This window comes from Hoplias malabaricus, chromosome 2 (genome assembly GCF_029633855.1).
Source record: "Hoplias malabaricus isolate fHopMal1 chromosome 2, fHopMal1.hap1, whole genome shotgun sequence".
Lineage (NCBI taxonomy): Eukaryota > Metazoa > Chordata > Actinopteri > Characiformes > Erythrinidae > Hoplias > Hoplias malabaricus.
The window spans coordinates 23,795,049-23,812,746 of NC_089801.1; the positions used below are offsets into that span (position 1 = coordinate 23,795,049).

The window sequence follows — 17,698 nt, forward strand, 5'->3', positions numbered from 1 at the left end:
TGGTGTCCCCCAGGGTTCTATTCTTGGTCCTCTTATATCTAATTTATGCTTGCGTTCTCTAGGCCAGATTCTACAAGACTATGGCCTGTCCTATCACAGCTATGCAGATGATACTCAGACTTACTTGGCCTTGTCTCCAAATGACTGGTCATTGTTTAATTGCCTTGAACACATCACTAATTGATGGGACACATCTATCTGCAGTTGAATAAAGATTATTCTGTTTGGGAACAGCAATGAGAGACATAGATTGGCTGCGTACCTCATATCTAAAGAACTAGCTCAAAACCTTGGCGTATTAAAAAACACAGATCTCAGTTTAGTGTCTTTAAATGTTTTAATGGTGTCGAACCCATGTATTAATCAGATCTGCTACAGATATGTGAGCCAAGCAGAACTCTCAGATCTTTAGGAACTGGAAGAAGAAGCAGCGTTTAACTACTATGCCTTAAATGGAACCAGCTGACTGAGAACATTAGAAGAGCCCCAACATTATATATTTTTGTAATCAAGACTTAAAGCATTCCCCTTTGAGCAGGTTTACAACTTAGTTTATAATACTCTTCACCTTTTATTATGGGATGGCAGTTTTTATATATATATATAATTTGAATAGTTTGAATACTTTTTATAATGCGATTTAAATTCCTTTACTGTGATTTACTCTTCCTCTTAATTTAACTGCTTTATAATGTTTCTTTTTATTCTGTAAATCCCTTTGAATTACCCTTGTGAATGAAAGTTGTCTGATAAAAAAAAAAAAACTTGCCTTTCATTGCCTTTACTTTGTTTAACCTCATCTTGTACTTTCACTCTCTAAAATTGGGGGTCCAGCACTGAGATTGAAAAGACTCAGAACAGGAGGCGGGACAGCTCTGAAGTGCTTGCTACCCAAGAGAGATTCTAGAATATATCAAGTACTTTAGTTTTATCCCATGTCTTCATTCTTAGGCAGATCACACAAAACCGGCAGAGTTGTTTATTTCACAGTGTGTGGGTTGGTGGGAGATCCAGATCCCCATATTAGTATGTATTATAGTATTTAAGTGAGTAAAATGTATCTATAAGTCATATTTAAAAACACAAACATTGACCAAAATGCTGTACATAAACCCTCACCATTAAAAACAGGTAGAGAAACACACACACACACAAACATAAATTATCAGCTACTGTACTGTAAAGTGATTTATGTTTTTCAAATTAATTCCTCTTTAACATATGAATGTATGTGGTCAAGACTACAAATTTTGACATATTGAATGAATCATTCATAGCAATAATTATATATATACCATGATAAGAATAGGGTTTCACAGTGTCGAAAGACATTCCAAGAATATATGTAGGTGACTTGGCTAGGTATGAAACTCTCTACATGTGCGTGTGTGTGCGTGTGTGTGTCATGCCCTGCTGTGGCACCCTGTTCTTGTGCCAAACAGGCTCTGGACCCACAGTGGCTCTAATCTGGGTGAAGGTGTTAAAGAATAATGAATGGATGAACAAACGAACGAATGAATGAATTATACCATGAAAAAGGTTTTTTAAATTAACTGCAAAAACACGGTGTTTGGCGCCGCCTCGTGGCCACTGCTTCTTCTGCACCTACAAACTGGATCATTAAGTTAAAGTTACTGATTCTTTACTACCACCCAGAGTTGTTGTAGTTCTACTGTTCTACAAAAAAACTATATTCCTGTATATTCAGTATTTTTCATTCATTCATTCGTTCATTCGTTTTCTGTAACCGCTTATATCTAGATCAGGTTGCTTTTTGTTTATTTTAAAAATACAAGAACGTAAAACCATGAATATCTAGTGATTAACACAACAACATAACAGTCTGTTTTACACAAATGTATTCATTAGTTGCTTCGTGACCATATTTTAGAAATTGCACGGAATTGTGTTAAAGTGTTAATTTTGGATCTTACGGAGTCGATTCTAAAAGATTCGATTCTTGACTCGCGTTTGGTTTTGGGAGAGATGGAAAACTTACGTCAATTCCTCGCGACGTTAAAGCGTGAGCCACGTGTTCGTTGAAGGTAAACAGCCGCAGCGCGACTCTCTCGGACTTTCACTTACTTTTCTTTCTTTCTTTCTTTCTTCTCGCTTTTGGTAAACTCAGAGACCGGGTTTATGAAGGACGGGTTCCTTTGGCTCGGCTCTTTCCGCAGATCATGCCCCGCGACCCTGACCCTCCTCCGGCGAAGAAGTTTAAGGCGGACTGCCCTCTGTCCCTCCGCCTGCACAAGAACAAACCATCAATGCTGCTGCCGCGGAAGGAAAACACCCAGACGCCCTTAAGCTCGCAGAGAAAACAGCTGCCCATCTACCAGAGCAGATCTCAGCTAATCTCCCAAATCACACATCTTCAAAACGCCGTCATCATCGGTGAGAAAACCGCACCATGGAAACAACACCGCCCAAGTTAACAACGTTACAGGATCCTCTTCCAGTTTTCCGTTCCACCTTAAATAGTGCATCACTTACAGTTTAGTATTGAGCTCTGCTTGTGACACCCCTTCTAAATACATTAAAGCGTGCGAACAATATATTTAAATAGTAATGTGTATTTAAAAAGCGATATCACTAGCACTTTCCCACGACTTAATCTAATCAGAAGGGATGTCGAGATGTCCCGAGCAGGGCTCCGTAGTTCTGTGCCCTTGTCCCGTCTAGAAATTATTTAAAAATTTTAAATGTATTAAAACTTCAATTAAATATATAACTGAATATAAATGTTGTAATATTTAAGGTGGACTGGACGTTTGGAACAAGAACCAAACTTAGGATGTGTTGTACAATCGCCACATCATTTAAGGTGGAATGGTCGGTTAACCCCCCAATTTCAGAAGTGTTTTCAGTTGATAGGAAAGTGCTGCACACTTTAAGGTGTCCGGCATATTCGAATAGCACGCTAAACAGCTGTGTCGTTTGTTTATATATATCCTTTCTGCAACATTTAAAGTGGAATGGATCATTCGAAAAGCGCCTAAATAAAACATAGAAATGTAGTTCTTGTCAGGTGTTAATATTTGTGAATTGATTTTGTGAAATGTTTGGCTCCAAAGATTTAAACATTTATATTTACCCTATTAGGATCTTGTGAGGCATTAGCTGAACATTCCCATTCGTTATTCAGATAGATTGTATTTTCTCTCTCCACAGGAGAGTTCCCTGAGAATAAATGTACAGATCTGAACCAGAAGTCGAACTTAAGTTGTAGCTTTGACATATTGCATTATTTTATTATTGCAATCTTTAAATATTGTTGTAGCAAAATTATCTTTGCTTTTAACACATTGTCATTTCCTTTCATTATTCTGTTGTTTTTAAATGAAGCAGCCAGATCCTCAAGAAGAGATTTACTTAATAAACAATGTGTGTTTTAGAAACTCAAGATGATGATGATATTACTATCACTTTGAGGCTGTTTTATGAAACATTGCCTTTGTTTTCAAAGTGGAAATCTTCAGCTATAATTTTGACTGTTTGTTTCAGATACCTCTTCTAGCATAAATAACACACTGACAAGTTAAAGATCTTGATTTTTCAGTGGAGTGGGCCTTTAAATATTACTTTTTATTGTCTAAATGGAAATAGTATACTGATGGCTATCACCATCTCAGCTGACTTGTTTTGTTACCCCTTTTACTTCTCAAATACAGCCAACAGCAACAACAACAACAAAAAAAATAATTAGGCTAATGCAGTATAATAATGTATTTATAACCATTTAGTATAGTTACGTTCTGTGAGGTGAAACAGTTTCCAGATGCCTGGTTCCTATAACTATCACTGTGAGTAGTTGTCTACTGTGCACATTCAGAAAGCTCAGAATAAATTTTTAAGTCTTAAGTATTTAATCATTCAGCATTTTAAAAAAAGAATGTGTGGTTTGCTCGGATGTAACTCTTCAGGCTCATGGCTTCATCAAGCTGTATGGACTTATTTGCTCTACAGGAGAGACTGGTTCTGGGAAAACCACGCAGATTCCTCAGTACCTGTATGAAGCTGGAATTGGTCGACAGGGTCTTGTTGCTGTCACTCAGCCTCGCCGTGTGGCTGCCATCTCTTTGGCAGGAAGAGTGGCTCAGGAGAAGAACACTACACTGGGAAAACTGGTGAGTTTTACTGAGCATATATATATATCTACAAATACACAGCTGGTGAACATACCCAGAGGTGTTCTCATAACATGCTATTTCAAGGTGGAAGATTTGTTTTAGAATTTAGTTTGAAAAATCACTTTAGTCAGAACTAAAAGTGGTTTGAGATCATATTTTCTACTAGGTAACTTTGTCACTGTTGTGTACAATGACTTCTTAATGTTTATCTTTCCATGATATCCATTGTTTCTCAGGTGGGTTACACAGTGCGATTTGAAGATGTGACATCCTCCGAGACCAAGATCAAGTTCATGACTGATGGCATGCTGCTGAGAGAAGCAATAGGAGACCCTCTACTGTTGCGCTACACTGTGGTAATCCTGGACGAGGCTCATGAACGGACCATTCACACGGATGTCCTCTTCGGTGTAGTGAAGAGTGCCCAGCGAAAACGCAAAGAGCTGAATAAAATTCCTCTTAAGGTGAAGAGCTCTCATAGGGTAACTCATGCATTTGGAACCCTCCAATATATTGTAGCACCAATTTAATTAATTCTTTGACTATTTGACCCTCAGGTCCTTGTGATGTCTGCCACCATGGATGTGGATCTCTTTTCTCATTACTTCAACAAATCCCCTGTGCTGTACCTGGAGGGTAGACAGCACCCCATTCAGATCTACTACACCAAGCAGCCCCAGTCTGATTATCTGCAGGCAGCATTGGTCTCCATATTTCAAATCCACCAGGTTAGTTCTCAGAGCTCTGGATGAAGTTACCAATTACCAATTGAACATATCACACAAATCCTACACTAATGGTATTTATTCAGCTAAGTGAAGGCTTATTAAATAGCTAGTTCTAGAGAGGGGGGGGGGGGGAGCTGGTCACCCACAGTTATTTTTATTTTTATTAATAGTTTGCATTTATTTATTTTTTTTAAATACTGATATCTGTCTTTCCAAAAGTTTTAATTCATTTGTGTGAGCGGAATGCCTTAAATAGTGATTTGCTATAATAGGGCAAATGTGTCAGCGGTGGTTAAAAATATGTATATTTTAAGTATGAGGCAACCAAATTTGTAACATTGTAAACTGATGATGTATTGGTTCTGTTTAAGCTGCTGCTGATTTAATTTTACTAACTTTGCACATTCAGTCCTCATTATAGTGTCCTAGTAGTTATTTTGTCAGAGAAAGGCCATTAGATATAGGTAGTATTTGTTTTTAAAGGCTTGGAATGTACAAAGACATTTAAAAAAGAGACAAAATATCTGGCTTTAATTTTTAATAATTGAATTTAAAAAAAAAAGAAATTCTTTGAATTGTTGCCCATATTTAGTTTGAAAACTGAGAATCAAAGTCAACGAGGACAAATGTTAAAAATAATTAAAAACAATCATTTTTTTCCACTTTGCAGGAAGCCCCTCCCTCTCATGATATTCTGGTGTTTATGACGGGTCAGGAGGAGATCGAAGCTCTGGCTCGTACTTGTCGTGACATTGCCAAGCACCTGCCAGACACCTGTGGACCAATGATAGTCATCCCTTTGTACGCATCACTACCTCCTGCTCAGCAGCTCAGAGTCTTTCAGCCTGCGCCCAAGGTATTTATAGCATTGCAGTGTTGGAAACTTGCAGACTGCTTTTGTGAATGTGAAAGAGTGAATGGTGCTATGTGGAATATTGCTTGAAGCTTTGTTTTAGATTCTTGCCTTTAGTTCTGTACATCAACCAACTATCCACACCACATCGTGTGTCAGTTGCAAAACATGTTTGGAAAATTTTATTTGTTATACTGTTATAATGGAAATCAGTCATTAATGGACCATGTAATCATGGACTTCTACAAAATTCAAGAAAACCTAACAATATGTACCACCTATGTATTTCAAGCACTATTTATGAAAGAGGTATGTTAATTTCTCTAGTCTCTGTTCCATGAATGAAACCAGTTTATACTACATAGTGGACTCCACAGAGGCGGGTGGCCATGTATAAAACACCTTTATTAATGAATCTCTGATGCATCCAGGCCACTAAGTGTCAATATAATGGCTTTATCATTACATGAAGAAGAATCATTGCAGAAAACCACTGAATCTTCCATTTACAAAGTTTTCATAGTTTATATAGTTAATGTGTTTATTACTGCTCTTTCTCTGTGTCAAGGGTTGCAGGAAAGTCATTCTCTCAACCAACATTGCAGAGACATCCATAACTATCTCTGGCATCAAATACGTCATAGACACAGGAATGGTGAAAGCCAAGAGATATAATCCAGGTAACATCCCAGACACAAAATTCACAATGTAAAAAAAGCTACAAGAGATAGGGGCTCTGTTATGATGACAGCAGATGAAAAATAACTCCTTAACCAAGATGTTCCTTTTTACCTCCAGGACTTAGTCAGATATCATTGATTACTTTATGTTAATGCATTATCGTAAATACACTATAAGGCCAAAAGTTTGTGTACTACCTCGTCAAACATTTCCTAATGACGCTGCATTGATTAGTAGGTAATGTTTTTCCCCCTTTGCTTGATTAGCAAGCTTTACTCTTCCTGGAAAGATTTACATTAAATGTTGGATTTTAGATTTTATTTAATTCGGAGAATATTCGTAAGCTTTGGTGCTGATGTTGCATAATTAGCTTTGGATCAAAAACCACACCAAGTCCATTCTAAATGTATCCCACAGTAGGGGTCTCCATTTGTATTGATTATGGTGACTTTAAATTTGAGTGCAGCTGTTTACGGATGTCATTATTAATTTCTTGCAGTTTTATGGAGATTGTACATGTACATGAATGCCCACAAGGGGCTCACCCTAAATTAACCACATTCAGTCATTATAGCGGGTGCCTGTAAAGTTTTGAAAGTATGGTGTATGATATGGATACATGACTTGTAGAATATATTATACCCCTTGACTACTACACAAAATGGGCCCTAAGCTCCCAGATCTTTCCTCAAATGCAAATTGGGAAAAAGGAGAATAAATTCTTATCATTTACAACAGGACTTTGAAAAGATATTGTATTATTCATTGATAGAAGGTATTTTAAAAATATATAGTTCAGTGATCTCAGGACTATATTTAGTTAACAGCAAAATTGATACATTTTTATGAGAAATACTTAAAGCCAAATGTTTTGGCTGTCGGTTTGTCTTGTAAGAAAGATGTCTCCTTTGGTCAACATCCATTGTACCTTCTGTGAAGATAAGCCTTCATCAAATATCAATAACTTTGCCCTCTCAGACATCAGTTGCCAAAATGTTTAGCGACTATTTTGAACGGCTTGGTCACTAAATTTGTAACCTTTTATTTGTTAATATTTAATTTTTTTAATCTTAGTTTTGTACTAAACCTAAACTACTGCTATGCTCCCAAATCAAGATTTTTATTTATACTCTTGTTCCTTCAGTGGTTACTCTATGTAAATGTAATATTCCATGCTATGTTTGCTATAATTCTCAAAGAGTTTTTCTTGTAAATTTTAGCAGATACATGTAAACAATCATCAGTGATGCTGATAATGATGATATTGTGCTTTTGTTGTGTGTTTGACAGACAGTGGTTTGGAAGTGTTGGCAGTTCAGCGTGTATCCAAAGCTCAGGCGTGGCAGCGGGCAGGAAGAGCGGGCAGAGAAAACTCAGGCTTCTGCTACCGACTTTATACAGAGCAGGAGTTTGACAACTTTTCCAACATGACAGTACCGGAAATACAACGGTATTTTATACAGATTACAATTTTTAAATGGATTACTTATATAATGGTTGTTGACGTTCTCCTCCAAGTGTGTGGGGCTAGCCTTTGTCTTCACAGCTTGGATTACGTAGTTTGACTGAGGCTTAGACTCGGCAAAGATTAAAACTGGGAGAATGATCCAAATATTAAAATAAATATTTAAATACACAATACAGCTTAAAAGTATTTGTTTAAATTCACTGGAACAATTAGCTAACAAATAATGCCAATGTCGCAGTTATTTTTACATGAAAAATATAATTACTCTTTTTTGTTTTTAATATTTATTTCAAATTTGAGGCAGTTGTGATTTTATGAGTGAACTGAAAGTGGTTGCTGTTAAGCATGTAATGGTCTGTAGTTATGACTGGTTTGATTATAATGTGTTCTTAATGATTTTAATAGATGTAACTTGGCTGGCGTTATACTACAGCTGCTGGCTCTGGGTGTTCCTGATGTGCTGAACTTTGATTTCATGTCCAAGCCTTCGCCTGGTAAGAGTCTGAAGTGATCACATATGTCCTTCATGTGGGAATTTAATGTGAATTAAACAGGACATGTTCACACCTATGAACACTTGGCACACAGTGAAACCACTAGGATTATAGTTCCACATCTCCTGTATTAAGATATTAATAATGTGCATGAAAGTATCATAGTTTAGGAACAGTGTAGGACACAGAAACACTGGTGCTTATGGACTGGGAGCATAACCCTGGCTTGTGATTGTGATTGCACAGAGTCAATGCGAATGGCAGTAGAGCAGCTGGATCTTTTAGGGGCTGTAGAGAGGAAAGATGACCAGGTCGCTCTTACTCCTCTGGGCAAGAAAATGGCCTGTTTCCCATTGGAGCCCCGCTTTGCAAAGGTAATATGGCTTGTTGTGGTGTTCCATGGAGAATGATTTCTCATTTAAATAGTTTTAAATAAACGTCTGTCAAATTTAATATGCTGTAGCTTTCATCCAATCAGATAATACTCATCCACATATACTTTGAAAAGGGGCACTATTCAAATGCTTTGAGTGACATATATCTTTCTTTTGCTATTGTCTGTAATGTCACACAGCAGAACCCAGAATGCTTTTCAGCAGGGATTACTTATCCATACTTTGTTAAAAACCAACTCTCTTCAAAGGAAGGGCAGCTGTTGGCTATCAGGATTCATTCATATAAATGCACACATGGATTAATGATAGCTAATACATCTAAAATAATTTAACAAGGATACATTTTATTGTGAACCTCAAACTTTTGTACAGTAGTTACAGAAAGACCATAGAGAAGACCATAAATATGATGAGAACATTTCCAAACATGATATAACACTGACCGTTGCTTTCGCCCTTGGTGTACAGACGATCCTGATCTCTCCAGAGTTCTCCTGCACAGAGGAAGTTCTGACCATCATCTCATTGCTCTCTGTGGACTCTGTGCTGTACAATCCTCCTGCTCGCAGAGATGAGGTACTTGCCGTGCGCAAGAAATTCATCTCCAGCGAAGGAGACCACATGACTCTCCTCAATATATACAGAGCTTTTAAGAAAGTCGGTGGGAATAAGGTAAGAGTTTATTTCTATCTATATCTAATATTTGTTATTAGGTTTTATATATAACTTGAAACATTTTTCTTAATTTTAGTGTGTTTTAAGATTAAACATTATTTATTGGTTTTGACTGTTTCAACAGGAGTGGTGTAGAGAGAATTTTGTAAACAGCAGGAACATGGGCCTGGTGGCTGAGGTCCGAGCTCAGCTGAGAGACATATGCATTAAGGTATTGCTTGCATGTTCACTGCTTTCTGAAACAAAACTTTACAAACTGAATAACATGATCACAAAGGTTTTTTTTTTTTACCATTTTGCAACATCATGACCTGTAATATAAATATTTCCTCCAAAAATGAAGTTTAAATTTCTTTGAGCTCACTTTAAAACTCAGTCTTTTTAAAAATCTTCAGATTTAAAAAAAAAAAAAAAAAAAAAAGTCAGGTCTAATAGAGATAGAAAACAAAAAAATGCTCAAATCCGACATGCTGACACATTTCTCTGTGGAACTGGACATATCACCAGGATGTTGCAGCACATTGTAATAACTAAAATAAATGAGTATTGCCAAGTTATGGCACAAAAAATATCAACTTATTGAATTCTTTTCATCTTTGCTAAGCTGCCTTTAAGAAGAAGATGCCTGATACAGCTCTACCAATCCACATAATCATCAACACTTGTATGGCAATATATATTTATTTTATTTAGTGACATATAAAGTAAAACCTAACCGGCGCTGTTTTTTGCAGCTGGGGCTGAACCTGGAGTCTGCTCAGTCAGAGCTTGTGAAGGTGCGCCGTTGCCTGGCTCATGGCATGTTCACTAACGCGGCTGAACTGCAGCCAGATGGCAGCTACGTGGCCCTGGACACCCACCAGCCTGTTTCCATCCACCCATCCTCTGTCCTGTTCCAGGCCAAGCCAGCCTACGTGGTCTTCAATGAGCTACTGCACACGTCCCGCTGCTATATGAGGGATCTATGCCTAGTGGACGCTGACTGGCTGCAGGAGTCTGCTCCTGAGTATTTCCGCCGTAAACTGCGCATCACCAAGAGCTAATGCTTCTGGAGGCCGACAGGGGGCGCTCGTGCTGCTGCCTCGGGCTTCAGAAGAACATTCATGATGACGTTAAAGACCAACATGTATTTCTGTAGACAATGTCATGCCCATATTAGGAATATTAGGAATAGGATGCAGGCTCCCACTAGAGTATATTTTTGAAGCTCTTTTTGAAACGAGGAGTCCTTTCTACCTGATGAGGAATCTTATGATGTCATGCCTGTTTACTCTACTGACAGTGTAGGTTTTAAGTGGATGCACATTAGAGGAGCTTGTTTCGTCAATGTGTGCACGTTTTCCTTAACAACCTCGGTAGCTGTGCCATTTCAGGACACGATTTGCCTATTTACCAGTTAAGATCAGCGTTCAGAATATGGAACCTGGACCTTGATCCCTCTTGGAAAACACCTTTGACTGTCTTTCACTCATAACTTGAATGACTTGAATGCTTGTCGTAGTAAAGGCCTTACTGCTATGACTTATTCACAACAGCCTATTTGCCATACATGAATACGGATGGAATGGCACGCAGCTATTTTGTGTCTTATAATTCAGGCCATGCTGCTTTTATGAGACTGTATAATACTGACATTGAAACATTGTCTGTTATAGACCACAGCTGGATAATTAGAATATCTCTATATTAACCGCAATGTTTAATCGTTGTTTAATGGACCAATGTGATTTGCCTCTCAGTTTAGCAGGCAAATTTTGTGCAAGTGGGAAGAAGAGGCTGCAAGTGCTTTATATGCTTCAGAAAATGATTCTATCGTGTATCCAGGGTGGTGTGTTAGTTTGCAGTCTCAGCTGCTTAAGGAACACCAAATGGGAATTTGAGCTTACACTATATGATGACAAGTTTGTGGACACCCCCTCATCCAATATTTCTTCTAATATTAAAGGGTGGCATAACACTTTCTCCTCCATTCTTGCAGTGTGGGATTTAAAGGGGACTTTTAAAGTTGTGTGGAAATACAGTTTGTTTACGTTCGTAAGCTCTGCATCTTTTAAGGTGGAACTGTATATTTGAGAAGAAAAACGACTGTTCTTTGTACGTGGCTGAAGTTTCTGTAAGTTTTTACTCACAGTTTGAACTACCACAGAAACTCATTTGTAATTTGAATTGATTAGTTTTGTATCACTTTCGATAATGCCATTAGCTGTCTCCTGAAAATGGAGATATTTCCACCTTAAGTCTATATTATGCAGGAATAGAGCAATGTCTTTATCTTGGTTCATGCTTCTGAATGTTTGGAGATCTCTCTTATGTGTAAAAGAATGACAGATACCTTTTCTGTGCCATGAGCAGAGAGAGAGAGAGAGCCTAGCATACTGGACTGAGACAGCTTGTTTTATACTGGGCTCAAGCACTCAGAGTGGAGAGCTAGCAAATGGTGAGAAAACATATTCTGAATTTTATACGTGTTTTTTAATTGTGAACATCGTCTTTAATGGTATTATAACCATTAAATCCCTCATTTCAAGAGTGGAGGAGTACTGATGGATGATTAGTACTGGATCACAAAAGACTTCCCAAATCTTCCCAGATATATTGATGCAGATCATTCACTCCAGGGAAAGCAGTTAATTTGCTCCACAGCCCAATGCTGGCTGGCTTCATTCTCCTCTAGCCAACACTTGGCATTGCATGTATTCCTTGGGCTAATTAGTTGATGCCCTATGTCATTGTTTCATGCTTTTCTATAGGGATTATACAGGTTGCATATAAAGTAAAGTACACTTGGGTGCACTTTTGAAGTAGATAAATTAATTATTAATAGTGGTGTCTACAAGCTTAGAGAGATAGTGTATGTTCAACAGAAATCTCCACTTGGATTTCAATGGCTTAGTGTTGTAGTTCTGCAACTGGCTTTGCTCTAGGTTATGATTGCCTGAATGTGACACATAAGCAGTTATAATCAGCATCACCCTTGATTAGCTATGCATGCATTTCTGTAGTATTTTTGTACTACTTGCATCCAGACACTTGTGTTTTACATCATTTATGTTCCACGTGTTGCAGCAGATCACTAGATATCACAATGAAGTATTTCTATATTGCTATGCTATGCATGATTACATAACAAAATATGATCACTCAGGTTTCTATGGTACACTTATTGTACCCACAAATAAATTAAGTTTAGTTTTAGGGACTTTTATAAAAGCCTAGTGCATGTACAAAGTGCAGACGTCTTACCTATAGTAAGACAGAAATGGCAAATTCCAGCCCAGAAAGTAAAATCCTTTTAGAAGATTTAGTTTCCGCCATCCTGATACCTCTGAGGCTGTTTCGAGGTGAATTCAAGGTACCGAGCGATTGAAATAAAATCCTGTAGGAGATTTTTACTTCAGCTTTATAAATTTTGTGAATTCTGCTTTGGCTTAATATATAGTTTCAAAATAATCCCTGCATCCAAAGTATCCGAATATGCTTAAATTAATTCTTTTTTTTTTTTACAATTATTATTTATTTAGTTTCTTTCTCTTGGATATGGAGAGGGATAAACTGTGCTAAAAACAGCTACCAAATAAACATGCATTCAGTCATAACCAGCTACATTATGAATGTAGTGTGTAATTTAGGCATTTGATGTCAGTTTCTGGCTAAATAGTTCATGTGTCCTGTTTGGTTAAAATGGGATTTTCCACATGATGTTTATATAAGGAACATGGTTCCTGTGAGGTTGGTTGGTTGGTTGCTTTTTTTTTTTTTTTTTTTTTTTTTTTTTTTTCTTTTGGCAGGGATTAATGGGCCATTCGGTAAGGCCAGAGCATTTAAAAGATTGTTTTACTTTGCTTTGATTTGCTACAAGGTGCCTCATCTTGTTTTAAATAAAAATAACAAACATTGCATTGTTCTTATTTCTGCTTCTTGTGGAAAAATGTTGGGGCAATGTGTGAAATGTTCCAGAAAGAAGTTATACTTTTTTGCTAAGCAGTCACGGGGATCAGAGTTTACAGGCATTAATATATGGTTTTGATTTCTAAAAATTGCAAATGCTTGTCAACAAAAGATGTTAAGCCTTGCATCATTTGGACTTTCATTCATTCATTGTCTGTAACCGCTTATCAAGTTCAGGGTCGTGATGGGCTACCCGGAATCACTGGGTGCAAAACATTTGGACTTTCAGTTAAGCTAATATTTAGTTTCATATTTCTCAAGACTGGGTTGGAATGGTTTTCATGGTCATACACTTAAAAGAATAATTAGGATACTATTTAGCTCACCCTATACAGTTAAAGCAGGTACACGCTCATTGTGTCCTAGTAGTTTATCATCTTCTCAGTGATATGATATTATGACAGTGTTATGCTATGAGATGTTGGTAATGGTGTGTTGCAATTCTGTGGTGCAGAGTTGCAGCATTCTAATATAGACTTCTCATGTTGCATTCTGAATTAATATGGCATGGGCTGGGCTACACCTGTCACTGCTGTGCAGATCACTATTCCAAATTATGACTGTTCAGCTATATGAGATTGAGGTCAGGTCTAAAGCCTCACATGCAGTTCCCAGTACTGAGTGTTCCCTTCCAAGACACATATTTAGCAGTAAGTGTATCTGACTTGGCAATATTTTTTTATTTGCTATTGCTGTCAGGTGTTTTTTTTTTTTCTTGCTGAAGTGAACAAGGGTTGGTCTTGTTGTTTCTATTAAGTGGGTACAAAAATCTATAAAAATTATTTGTTCTTATATTTAAATAAAAAGAATTGTATGTGATTTCAATTTCAGAATGCTGCATCTTCAAATTTTGATGTCAAATGGACATAGTAACACTATTGTAATGCACCATTTCTTGTTGGCACCAGAACAAAACTAATGTTAATATATACTGAGTTAATTCTATATTAGTCCCACAGTGGGGAAATTCAATACTATGTCCCAGTTTCTAGGTAACCATTATAATTATTTCAATCAAGGTGCATATATCATGGACAGAATTTCAAATATGCTTCTATAGTTTCTGTAGAAAACCGTGAACACACCATGAACACTGGATCAGCAGCACCAGTTTATGATCTAAGGTCCAAGTGTTGGCCTTATCAGGACATGTTGTCTCAGCTATTAGAAGTCATGAGTGCATATGTGGCCCTACTTGTCTTCATCTCACAAGTTCAATGTTTGCCAGTGCAGGTATCTTTTAGCTGACATGACAGAACTGCGGTTATATTTAAGGATGCGCCATCAAGCTTATCTGCAAAAGCAAGGTGTGGTTGCATGTTTACATTTCAGACAGGCAGGAGCATACTGCATGTCTTCATCCCAGCCAAGAATGTTGAGGTTTGAAGTTCACTCCAGCCAATTTGTTTGAAGGCTAATACCAAGTGATTAAACAAATGAAAACTGGTTGGTTGAACTGTTTTTATGTGTTTGAGGACCATCCACTACTTTTGGGGATGAGCAGGAGTGGTATTTATGATCCAAAACAAATCAGCCAACATCAATACCTGACCTCATTTTATGTTTATGTGGCTGAAGGCCATTAAATCCTCATGGGCGTGCTCCAACATGATTTAATAGGGTGGTTTCTCAGACAGAGATTAAGCCTAGTCCTAGACTACATGCTTCCAATTGAGTGAGGGGTGTAATATATACACCCCTTCATTTCAGGAGAAAATGTTGGACAAGCAGGTGGGCACAGTGTAAAATTGGGCTGGAGTTTCAACACATGACAAACAGTTCATTTGCTCAAAGCTTTATTCTTTAAAAGGTGACTCAGAACATTAAAAACACATACAAAACTTACAGTAAAACACATGGGGTGAACACCTGAACATAACATGATATTCATGTGCACAGCTGCAACCTGACACTGCAGGGAATCAGGTTCCAAGACCACTAATGGAAAAAATAAGGGTCTGAAGAGTCACTTGGCACCACGTATCCCGTTCAGTAGGTCAGTGAAGGCAAACAAACATTTGGACCACAATCCATTTCTCACGTCATCTCCAGTCTGTGCTTGTTGGCTGTAAATGAGAAGGGCAACATTAAACAGGAGAAAGATGGTAAGGTAATGTCCATAAGTCTCCAGGGAAATGTTTTTTTACTATACTTTTTACTAGTATTCATTATTGTATGTTTTTAGAGATTACTGTGGGGAGGGAAAAAAACAAATTTAAAAAAAAAAAAAAAAAAAAAAAAAAAAAAACCACACACACAACACTAAGGGGCTGACTTAACCAGTTAAACCCAAATTTGTGCATTTACCTCAGCTCTTTCTTTTAGACTTAATTTTGTGCTTAAAATATCTTGTGAAACAGGCTCCTGACTTACTCTGTTAACAGATTTTAAAAACTTAGTAACAGTACCCAATGAAACAAAATTTAATTGTGGTTCAAGTAACTAAAGGACGTATAAAAAATATACTGCAGAAACTAGGGGAAAATGTGGAAGGAAAGTCAGACATTTTGCAGGTGTTATTAAAATGGCTGCTGTTGCAAAACCACAGGGTGGAGAAAGAAGGGAAAAGAGGAAAGAGAAACATGGCTGGACATACTGCAGCAGATTACAGGATGCAAAAAAGAGAGAGGGTAAAAACGCAAGCAGATATGCAAAGAGTCTTAGTAGCATTAACATTACCAGAATCCACAGCTCAAGACGATGAGCTCTTGCTTCTCTTTCGCTTCACTTCGGAGTTGTGGTATTTCTCCACGATCTTCCTCTCGTGGCCCGCGGGGCAGTGGCGGTTGGTGTTGAGTCCGATTTCCCTTTTAGTTCTGCCTTTGCCTCCGGAATGACACGAATATTCGTTTAGATTGTAGTAGTCATACTCGTCGTAGGTTGCCTCTTCGAACATATCCAGTCTGTCGATGTCTGCTGCCATGTCTTTCTCTCGATTTTTCTTTGCAGATCCTCTCTCAAACACTCTCTTTCTGTGAGTAAACAACAGATGAGGTCACGTCTTTTCAATAACATTATGGTCACGTGAGTTGGAGTTTTCGAGCGCTGATTGGACAAAAAAAATGGCAACGTCGACATAATGTGTACACCTACTTTCAACGGCCAATTGAGTGAGGCTTCATCTCAAATCCGTGCACGGTACAACATTTGGTGTCGTAACAGCGTTTGCACCTAATTAGAGTATGTTATGTACCTAAACTAATACACTACATTTTAGATAAGGGTACTATACGAGTGAAGAAACCACATTTTAATGACCTGCGAGCACTATGTAGAGAGAAGGGAGTCACTTCAACTCCCTGATTCCTGTGTGTAAACATGAGTCAGAGTCAGAGCTAAATTGATTAAGTCGGAATTAAACTATTTAGATATGGCTTACCCACTTTTAAAACACTGTAATATAATAGTGTTATGTGATACAAATATGTAATGTGACAAGTTCTCTTTAAATCTTTCAAACATTTTAAACTGTCGAGTCTCAATCCTTGGCGAAGGGTGAACGTCAATTCCTTATATATAGTGTAGTGTAAGATGGGTTTGGTGTGAATTGGTTTACTAAGAAACAAACTAAGATTCGAATCATAGTAATGGTGAGAGGAATCATCTGCTGGTCTCTGTGTCTACAGTGTAAATATAACCTCTAACTAACTAACTGTTTTATGGCCAATGCAATGAATATAATATTTTAAGAAATACATTTAGAAAGTATTTATATATAATAGCCTATTGAATTTAATCCCTTTTAATGTAAAGTTTATAGAAGTGTTCTCAATGTATTGTTTAGTAGTAAGTGATTAGTTAATGGCCAGTGCAGCATTTCTTTGGAATAAAAAGTCTTCAGTTTAAAAATAGAACGATTAGTAAAACCAAAACATTACCAGTGTTAGATTATGGATTCCAGTAGGTGGCAGTATGAGCTTCAAGAATGAATTAAATGATGCACTTTGGTGGGTCAGGCCTACATCAACCCTCAAGTAAATGTATTGTATTTTCCAATTACATAAGCACTGAAATAAACATATAAGCAGCCAGTCAAAGACACAATCTGTGTAAAAATGTCAGGTCAGAATCTCCTTATATACTGGAGGGAATATCCAGCATTTATTCCGAATAAGAACTTAAGTTTGTTGAACTAATCCAGTCAATTTTCTATCCATTTAGTCTAATATAAAAAAATAAAATGAGAGGTGTACAACAGCAAATGTAGAGGCACTAATGCAATAGAAAATAATTATATCACACTGATTGAAAAGAACAAATTAAGGTATGATAATCTGTATTAAAGAGCTGTGCAGTGGGTGCATGAGGTTGACAAGGATTATAATG

General features: G+C 37.4%; 1 protein-coding gene, 1 long non-coding RNA gene and 1 pseudogene across 2 annotated transcripts in view; 1 reads left to right on the top strand and 2 right to left on the bottom strand.

Annotated features, from left to right (window-relative positions):
• Positions 1–2,456, bottom strand: part of LOC136686427 (uncharacterized) — a 65,814-nt gene extending 63,358 nt beyond the window's left edge. Inside the window, exons 1-2 of the long non-coding RNA XR_010800318.1 lie at positions 2,337–2,456; positions 2,086–2,246 (exon numbers count right to left, since the gene is read on the bottom strand). This is a non-coding gene — a long non-coding RNA (uncharacterized lncRNA). The remainder of the gene's footprint in view (positions 1–2,085; positions 2,247–2,336) is intronic.
• On the top strand, positions 2,022–13,270 carry dhx33 (DEAH (Asp-Glu-Ala-His) box polypeptide 33). The gene is made up of 12 exons (XM_066660203.1): positions 2,022–2,394; positions 3,967–4,127; positions 4,367–4,594; positions 4,688–4,858; positions 5,529–5,714; positions 6,280–6,391; positions 7,683–7,842; positions 8,266–8,354; positions 8,601–8,728; positions 9,218–9,421; positions 9,549–9,635; positions 10,159–13,270. The coding sequence occupies exons 1-12, from the start codon at positions 2,181–2,183 to the stop codon at positions 10,465–10,467; spliced, it is 2,049 nt and encodes a 682-aa protein (XP_066516300.1). The 5' UTR covers positions 2,022–2,180; the 3' UTR covers positions 10,468–13,270.
• A 1,881-nt stretch (positions 13,271–15,151) lies between these two features.
• LOC136687150 (nuclear protein 1 pseudogene) lies at positions 15,152–16,367 on the bottom strand (annotated as a pseudogene).
• Positions 16,368–17,698: the final 1,331 nt, after the last annotated feature.

Coding starts and splice junctions, on each gene's coding strand:
- dhx33 (XM_066660203.1), top strand. CDS start 2,181: ATGCCCCGCGACCCTGACCCTCCTCCGGCGAAGAAGTTTAAGGCGGAC. Junction 4,595..4,687: donor TGAATAAAATTCCTCTTAAG/GTGAAGAGCTCT, acceptor TTTGACCCTCAG/GTCCTTGTGATGTCTGCCAC. Junction 8,355..8,600: donor CATGTCCAAGCCTTCGCCTG/GTAAGAGTCTGA, acceptor GTGATTGCACAG/AGTCAATGCGAATGGCAGTA.